This window comes from Cydia strobilella, chromosome 17, assembly GCF_947568885.1.
Source record: "Cydia strobilella chromosome 17, ilCydStro3.1, whole genome shotgun sequence".
NCBI classification, from domain to species: Eukaryota; Metazoa; Arthropoda; class Insecta; order Lepidoptera; family Tortricidae; genus Cydia; species Cydia strobilella.
Genome location: NC_086057.1, coordinates 2317576 through 2327168, shown reverse-complemented (window position 1 = coordinate 2327168; position 9593 = coordinate 2317576). Strand labels below are relative to the sequence as shown.

At 42.6% G+C, this 9593-nt stretch overlaps 1 protein-coding gene across 1 annotated transcript in view; it reads right to left on the bottom strand.

Moving 5' to 3' along the window:
• Positions 1 to 360: 360 nt before the first annotated feature.
• Positions 361 to 9593, bottom strand: part of LOC134749051 (uncharacterized protein K02A2.6-like) — a 29279-nt gene continuing 20046 nt past the window's right edge. The window contains exon 3 of the mRNA XM_063683957.1: positions 361 to 698. Within this exon, the coding sequence (XP_063540027.1) occupies positions 361 to 698 (338 nt within the window). The remainder of the gene's footprint in view (positions 699 to 9593) is intronic.

Sequence of the window (9593 nt, the reverse complement as noted above, 5' to 3'; positions counted from 1 at the left end):
CGCGAGCAGGCGTCCGTTCCGTAGCGGTGCGCAGCAACTACTATGGCTAGACACCAAAATTGGTGTGGGCCGCATGTACTTGTAGCGACGCGACGAAATCGCAGTGAGCCACGCCTGCCCTTACGAGTTTTAAATTAATGATATGATCAACTTTCGAAACCGATTTTTATAAGATAGATATATATATTTATTTCTAATAACAAAGCTATGAATATATAGGTTTAAAAATAATAATACAAACTAAGTATAAATAAACTTAAAGTAAAGGCCCTATAAATAAAACACGTCCTGACCTCCAAGTCACTGCCGATGGGCAGTGTGCCCAGAAGGCTGGCTGCATTGCCACGTTGAATGGCAATGCTAATGCGTTGAGCAAAACACTGGCCAGCCTTCTGGTCCCTTGTGGCGTCTATAAGGCGCGCCGCTATCTCTTTGTATACCCGGCGCGCGCTTGGCCCCCACGGGCATTGTTTCGACCCCAAACGCCTCAAAACTATAACTACTGCCAAGGGTGGCATATTTGCGGCATTTGAGGTCTTCTGCCATGGACGCGGCACGACCAGCATTACTGCTGGTGCCCGGAAGGTGGGACGGCGCGAGGGTGTCAACGCATGTGGCATCCCAGACTAGAGGCCGTCCCATCCTCCAAGGCACCAACGTTATACCGTCAGGCCTCTTGCCATCGTCCCTAGCCAGACCTACGGGCTCGAGTATTATTTTTATAATAATACCTATCCATTTTTACTTAAATAAACTCCTATAAAAATACTTACTTAGTGTCTCTCTATTTTAATGAGTCTTTTAATTACTTATCTATTAGGAAATGTACACATTTGTGTATTATGATTTGCTATATTGTGGCGTCACTGTGGTACACATGGCGAATACCTATAGCTACTTTTATCTTCATACACCATATTAAATATTAGCAATTACAGTTATTTACCTATACTGTTTGTGATTATTCATACTCCAAACAATTATTAGTAAAGTCTTTATTAAAGAGAGCCATCGATAAATTGCTCTGCCGTCATTGTGTTTGCAACCTTTGAAGGTGCGACGATGTTTCTTGGCTGCCCTGAGGACTCCAGCCTTTGTGGCTAATTGGCTCGTGTTTTGTAATTACAAGTAAGATTATTTTCTTGTAAGGTTGATTACCTTTAAGGAATTGTCGGGAAGCCTTGTTTCATTAGACTTTGTGAAATTATTTTAAGAGGGAAATTTTAGGTTTTTTTAATGCTTTAGAAGCTAATATTGTCTTCGGTTAACGCGATAGTTACTCATGAAATAAAACTATGAAAACGGATTATATCGCGTATATTGAATTTATAATACATCCCGACGTTTCGAACTCTTTACAGCGTTCGTGGTCAACGGGTGACTGAGGAAAAATTACAAAATGCAAAAATACCCACATACTAAAATAATGAACAATCATAGACTACAAACTTTAAGGCTGGTTGTACATGCAAAATCGGTTCATAAGGCTAGTTATACACTATAATTATTTTTCAAAGATATATATATATACGCGATAAAAAAAAAACTATGCCGGCTCCAACCCTACACCACGGACCCGAGAAGATTTAATTCCCTCCTAAATTGTAGGAGGGTATCCCAATATGGGACCGGCAACAAACTCGGCGGGACACATCTTTTCAAAACATCAGAATGTCCAGCATCATCCAACACTACGGTCTCACAGTCTATGTCTCGCTTGCTCCTTTATCAGGTGGACTACAGGATCCCAAGCTGGTGGTAGAGAAAAGCCATCTTCCCTATTAAAGTTTGGATATTTCTTAATCTCAATGGCCTCGCGCAGCATTCTGGGTATGTAACGCTTCTCCTTGGCAAGAACCAGAGGCTTATCAAACTTGATTGAGTGATTGGCTTTATCCATGACATGCTCACAGACAGCAGACCTAGGTCGACGGTGCTTGACATCAGCTATGTGTTCCTTCACCCGAGTGGAAATGCTCCGTTTCGTCTGCCCGACATATGATAGGCCACACTCACAGTCCAGCCTGTACACTCCTGCAGTCTGTAGAGGGGTATTGCATTTTACAGGCCTCAGGAATTGTGACATCTTCTTCATTGGCTTGAAATATGTTTTTATAGAAGCACGCTTCAAGATGTGGCTGATCCTGTCCGTGACCCCCCTGACAAAAGGCAGAATGGCAGGCCTGCGCTCAACTGTGGGGATCTTAATGTGGGACCTCTGGTTGACCCGCGGTATCCTGAGCTCGTTTGCCTGGAGCGCGCGCCTGGCATGCTGGAGCTCCGCGGCCAGATGCTGGTCATCACATATCCTCTGGGCTCTCTGAAACAAAGATTTGCCTACTGTAACAAGTTGACTGGGATGGTGATGCGATTTGCCATTTAAGTACCTATCAGTATGAGTAGGTTTCCTATACACAGTGCGACCTAGGGTGTTATCAGGATTTCTTTTTACCAATACATCTAAGAAGGGGAGAGAACAGTCTTTTTCCAACTCCATAGTAAATTTTATTTTTTTAGTTGGAAAAAGACTGTTCTCTCCCCTTCTTAGATGTATTGGTAAAAAGAAAACCTGATAACACCCTAGGTCGCACTGTGTATAGGAAACCTACTCATACTGATAGGTACTTAAATGGCAAATCGCATCACCATCCCAGTCAACTTGTTACAGTAGGCAAATCTTTGTTTCAGAGAGCCCAGAGGATATGTGATGACCAGCATCTGGCCGCGGAGCTCCAGCATGCCAGGCGCGCGCTCCAGGCAAACGAGCTCAGGATACCGCGGGTCAACCAGAGGTCCCACATTAAGATCCCCACAGTTGAGCGCAGGCCTGCCATTCTGCCTTTTGTCAGGGGGGTCACGGACAGGATCAGCCACATCTTGAAGCGTGCTTCTATAAAAACATATTTCAAGCCAATGAAGAAGATGTCACAATTCCTGAGGCCTGTAAAATGCAATACCCCTCTACAGACTGCAGGAGTGTACAGGCTGGACTGTGAGTGTGGCCTATCATATGTCGGGCAGACGAAACGGAGCATTTCCACTCGGGTGAAGGAACACATAGCTGATGTCAAGCACCGTCGACCTAGGTCTGCTGTCTGTGAGCATGTCATGGATAAAGCCAATCACTCAATCAAGTTTGATAAGCCTCTGGTTCTTGCCAAGGAGAAGCGTTACATACCCAGAATGCTGCGCGAGGCCATTGAGATTAAGAAATATCCAAACTTTAATAGGGAAGATGGCTTTTCTCTACCACCAGCTTGGGATCCTGTAGTCCACCTGATAAAGGAGCAAGCGAGACATAGACTGTGAGACCGTAGTGTTGGATGATGCTGGACATTCTGATGTTTTGAAAAGATGTGTCCCGCCGAGTTTGTTGCCGGTCCCATATTGGGATACCCTCCTACAATTTAGGAGGGAATTAAATCTTCTCGGGTCCGTGGTGTAGGGTTGGAGCCGGCATAGTTTTTTTTTTTTTTTTTTTTTTTTTTTTTTTTTTTTTTTTTTTTTTTTTTTATCGCGTATATATATATATCTTTGAAAAATAATTATAGTGTATAACTAGCCTTATGAACCGATTTTGCATGTACAACCAGCCTTAAAGTTTGTAGTCTATGATTGTTCATTATTTTAGTATGTGGGTATTTTTGCATTTTGTAATTTTTCCTCAGTCACCCGTTGACCACGAACGCTGTAAAGAGTTCGAAACGTCGGGATGTATTATAAATTCAATATACGCGATATAATCCGTTTTCATAGCTTTAGAAGCTGTTAAATAAATATATGCTCAGGGTAACTTCGTAAGCGGGGCTTAGGAACTTACCTATTATTATTATTATATTATTCAAAATATTTATCAGTACGGTTTTTACTCACTATTATTTTTAGTCGCTTTTGGCGACATGTTTCGGATTCTTTGGGAATCCATCCTCAGGCACGAGTGTCCGCGGCGGTTGTACGTCGTGCACCCCCAAACCCCCCAAAACAAAGAATCCGAAACATGTCGCCAAAAGCGACTAAAAATTATAGTGAGTAAAAACCGTACTGATAAATATTTTGAAATATGTCTCACGATAGTTTAAGTGCGATTATATTATTACCTACTGTTGTATTATTTAATATTACTTTTCTTTTAACCGGACTAATCCCAATAAGGCCTAGTTTCCCCTCTGGGTTGGAAGGTCAGATGGCAGTCGCTTTCGTAAAAACTAGTGCCCACGTCAACTAGTTAGTTAAGATTAGTTGCCAAGCGGACCCCAAGCTCCCATGAGCCGTGGCAAAATGCCGGGACAAAGCAAGGAAGATGGTGATTACTTTTGTTTTAACCGTACGCCTCATCTCCGGTTTCTTTTTTCGGAAATAGAGTCCCATAGTTTGCCATTGCCTATGCATACGTATGCGCCAGCGCCACAGTCGACGAGCTCTTGGCATGAAAACTTAAGCGTAGTCCGACCCTAGAATAGCATGTTACGCGTTACGACAGATTCTGATATAACAACTTGTCATGGTTTTGATTTTATGTTGATATGAATCTGAAGACCACTCATGCTGATTTCTGCATGTGGAATAAAGTGAAGGTCGTATTAAAACCAATTCACAACCACAACGATTGGTTAAATTAGAATCTACCTCACGGTTAATAAATAAAGACCGGCCGAGTGCGAGTCGGACTCGCGCACGAAGGGTTCCGTACCGTACTGAAAAAAAATCACGTTTGTTATATGGGAGCCGCACTATATTTATTTTATTTTGTTTTTAGTATTTGTTGTTATAGCGGCAACAGAAATACATCATCTGTGAAAATTTCATTTTTCTAGCTATCATGGTTCATGAGATACAGCCTGGTGACAGACAGACAGACAAATAAACAGAGGAGTCATAGTCATTTATTTTATAAAACCAATTTACAAGTCGGAGTTGATAAATAACATCAAATTACTATACTAATACAGTAAAATTAATCATGTTAAAAAGTGTACTAATAGTAGTCTTAATAATAGGGTACGGTGGGTACGGAACCCTAAAAAGTAAATACACCCAAAACCAAACACACGTTTATTTCGGAATGCTGCGTCGATTAAAGAACGCAAAAAATTACGAATGCCAAACGAAAATAGCTCACGTATCGTCAAAGCTTAAACAGCGTATCATGAATGTGATGAATCCATCTTACGGCAGTAAGAGCCGTGTTTCGAACCAGCGTTAAGCTTCAGTGAAAAGGAAACGTTATAATGGCAACATCGGGTTTCTTGGCCGTAACAGAAAATAAGCGTTTTCGTTCCGAAATAACATTTATTTATGCAAATGCGGGGCGTAATGCCGGGTGTTACCGCTTCATTTTAAGTAATCAGTTTACGGTGCTACTCAGAAATGCCCTTCTTAATTGCAGCACAGGATTTAACGAGGGCAAAAGAGCGATTACTTTAAAGTCTGATATTTTCTTGTGACCCTTAAGGGCAAGTTTTATGCTTCTAACGGCTGGTGTCGAAGCTTTTACTAGTCGTATACCTAACTAAGTCGGTTCGTGTAATCCCGCATTCTTTCTATAGGTAGTAAAAGGTAGCTTTGTTTTGGACAAAATATAAATTATTTTATTTTTTCATAACACCATACCGATGAGGGTCTAGCGGTTCACGCTGATTGGTGATACTGACTCAAGGTCAAAATAAGATAAAAACCAGTCAAGTGCGAGTCAGGCTCGCGCACGAAGGGTTCTGTACCTTTACGCAAAAAACGGCATAAAATCACGTTTGTTTTATGGGAGCCCCACTTAAATATTTATTTTATTCTCTTTTTAGTATTTGTTGTTATAGTAGCGGCAACAGAAAAAATTCCAACTGTCTTGCTATCACGGTTTATAAGATACAGCCTGGTGACAGACAGACAGACGGACAGTGGAGTCTTAGTAATAGGATCCCGTTTTACCCTTTGGGTACGGAACCCTAAAAACCATATCAAAACGTTAAAACAGAATTGGCCACACGTACTGAACATAAACCAAATGGTAGAACGGCCGGTGTATTACCAACAAAAGCTGCGTGCTTCCGTTTATAAAATCGTTAGTGCCAACATCAACATTTCGTAATGTCCTGACCGCGGAATGTACACGCGTAAGCGGATTGCAGTGTACGTATAAATAAGGGGTGACGCAAAGTAGCAGTAGCGGTAGCGGGGTGTTCATAGCACTTCATTTGCGCCGATTTATGTGTTCATACATTCATCATCTTCCTCGCGTTGTCCCGGCATTTTTGGCACGGCTAATGGGAACCTGGGGTCCGCTTGGCAATTAATCCCAAGAATTGGCGGAGGCACTAGTTTTTACGAAAGCGACTGCCATCTGACCTTCCAACCCAGAGGGGAAACTAGGCCTTGTTGGGATTAGTCCGGTTTCCTCACGATGTTTTCCTTCACCGAAAAGCGACTGGTAAATATCAAATGATATTTCGTACATAAATTCTGAAAAACTCATTGGTACGAGCCGGGGTTTGAACCCGCGACCTCCGGATTGCAAGTCGCACGCTCTTACCGCTAGGCCACCAGCGCCTCTTATGTGTTCATACATTACATACTTATTATGTATTCATACATTACATACTATATTCTTTCGGTCTCTTAGAAGATTACTCTTGGCAATATAACTCCCTAGTCTAGTCGGTCTAGATGAGATTGGCTCAGGACCGGGATAAGTGGCGTACTCGAAGAGAGGCCTATGCTCAGCACTGGGCGATAAAAGGCTGATATGATGATGATGATGATGAATCTAGTCGGTAGCCTATGAAGCATAATCAGGAGGTCCCGAGCTTAAATCCCGGTCATGATCTAGGAGCTTATAGCTCAGCAGTATATTTTTTGGAAACTTGAAGCCCCATGACTCCGCTAGCTGAAGCACTTCTGTTCTGCAGGAAAACAAGAAGATTTGAGGAGAATAGTGTGGGAATGCCGCCGGGACAGTAACCTGCAGCTCCAACTTCAGGGAACTGGGCTGAATGAACGCGAGACGTGATCGAAAGCCCGCCTGCCTCCGGCCGGGCGTCCCTACACTACATCTACATCTAGCTGAAGCACCTACAAAGAATGAGACGGTAGGTAAGAGCGATAGTGCGGTAAAGAGAGCGTATGTAGTGCGCTAACAGTGACGTAGCTAGCCGTTATCGAAGCGGCCCCTAGCCCAAGGATTCGCACTTAAAGGGCGCGGGAGCTAACCCTTCTTATAAAGAAAAGGGTCTTTCAGATGAGACTTCGCTCATGCCTAGATTACTTCATGCTATGCCACAGTGCGCAAAGAGAAAAATGTCTGGCTGGTCGCCGTATATATCGTTGAAGTGATGTAGCCTTGCGGGCCAATTCGAACAATGATCTAGATATCAACTAGATATCCACTCGATATGAAACAGAAACGATAACGAGATATTTAATAAAGTCATGTCAAATTTGACATTTCCGCGATTCCGAAGTCCTCTTGAACGATCTCTTTAAGATTTGCTTAAGATATTACTTAGACATCCAATTATCATCCAATGGATATCCCAAAACGTCACAATTATTGTAGCGTAAAATGATAATGGGGTTGGCCGGTCGAAGTGTTTAGCAGATGGCGCCAGCATAGCTTGCTCTGTCAATCCCTAGAAAAGTGTCAATTTTTTTTAATACCCTGGATGCCAGCCCTTTAAGCCAAATCTCATAGAAAAAGGGGCAAGCTATGATGGCGCCATGTCTGCAAACCTTCGACAGTTGCCAACCCCATTGGTTTCTCAAATCGAACTGCAAAAGATAACTAGTTGAGAACTAAACTATAACGTATCTATTAGATCTCGTATTGTTCTCGTATTTCGTAATTATTATTATTATTTGTATCTCCTTGGATATCACGGGCCTATAAATCCCGGTCTTTTGATAGGCTTGCGTGGGGATATAGATCCAACACGTAGAGGCCCCTTGGAGAGCTTTAATGTCATGTAGAACGCCTGCTGGAACCCGTTCACAGGCGCAACAATAGACACACATGAACCGGTCGCAGCAGGCATTGGGACTATTGCAGAAAAAGTGAACAGTATACCGGTCTATGGATTGAAGTTTGGGTGGACAATGAGACTGGGCTAAAGAACTCCGGACACCTGCCATAACAACGTTATCTAGGCAGGTGGTGACTTGCCGCTGACTAGATGGGCCCCTGAAACTGCAGTCGTGAAGACGACCAGGAGCAACACCAGTGTGAGCGGCTCAGGGGTGTCGAGAGGTGTGCGCCGCTTTCTACCCAGTGGCTGTTAGCAGCAACTGTGCCAACTCGCGTCTTATGCATCTTTCACTTCCACCCCTGGAGCATATAGCTCTTACGACTCCCCTCTGGACGGCCAATGAAGGCAAGCCAGAGCTGAGAGTCCTGCGGGTCCCCTTGGGGTCCACTCCGACTGACGAAGACACGCCGGAGACGGAGACCCTGACCGACTCTCTGGAGCACTCGGGTCCGTGGGGTCGTCACTCCCCAACAGCTCGCCACAAGCTGCCCTGCGGGCTTATTATTATTTTTTTTTTTTTTAATTATCACGTTGTTCGAATTGACCGGTTGGGAAATTCAAATGACGTAATGTAACTTAGTGGCAATCTCCGAGTGTGAAACGGTGCTGGAGCTGGAGACCAAGATCTATTTTAGGTCGCTGTTGAGTTTCATATTTGATATTTATGTTTAAGGTAGTTTTTTCTTAATATTTTTAAATGTAGGTACTTGTGAAAACGCTCTACACCCTTCCAAGCTACCTATCCCTTGCCAACGCGCACAAAGCCGTATCCCCGTCTCGTTTTACGGCACTTGTATGAGACGCCATCTTGGCGAATTCAGTTACCGAATAGATGCTTGACTAACAGCATTGTCTTTAATTTGAACAAATCAAAATGTGTGAAAACTAGCAAAAACTGAACTGGAGTGAAAGTGATACACGTGATTGAAGCAGAAGTTTTGGTGAAAGTTTTATGAAGTGCTGGCCAGCCGAAGAGACATACAACGAGCTACAAAAGTATGTGCGCAGGCATTTTTTCTAACACCCTTAATTCTAAGCGTCAAACAAGTACTTTTCTTTTCATTATTTTTAGATACAGTCCACTTACGAGTATAATTTCAATCTCTTCTGGTGTCTTGAGGGCTCCCATACATCTCCCCGTGTATTTTTTATTCCGCATAAATAGTGGTATCAAGGCACTACCAGGGTCACTTAGTCACATAGGTCTTTAATATTGTCTCTGTTGCTCGCGTCATCCTGTGTGTTGTGTTATTATTTAATCTTGTAGGTTAGAAGTATTTTTAAATTATTGATTTATTACCATGTTAATCGCTTTTGCGTTAATACATGTTCACTCCCGTAAGTTAAACGGCTCTCACTTTCAGATTAAGGCAATTTAATTAGAGTACCAGGTGTTTTACCTTTTTAGTAGGTACTGAAAACATAGTTGAAAAATAAAACGTATTACTGTATAAAAAAGTAACAAGAGTGCAGATCAAATCTATGTATAATCAAGACTTATGTATAAATGTATGATACGTTATGGAGTCATTACTTTCTGTTAAGACGCAATATGGTTGCCTGGTAGAGAATGTCTTAATG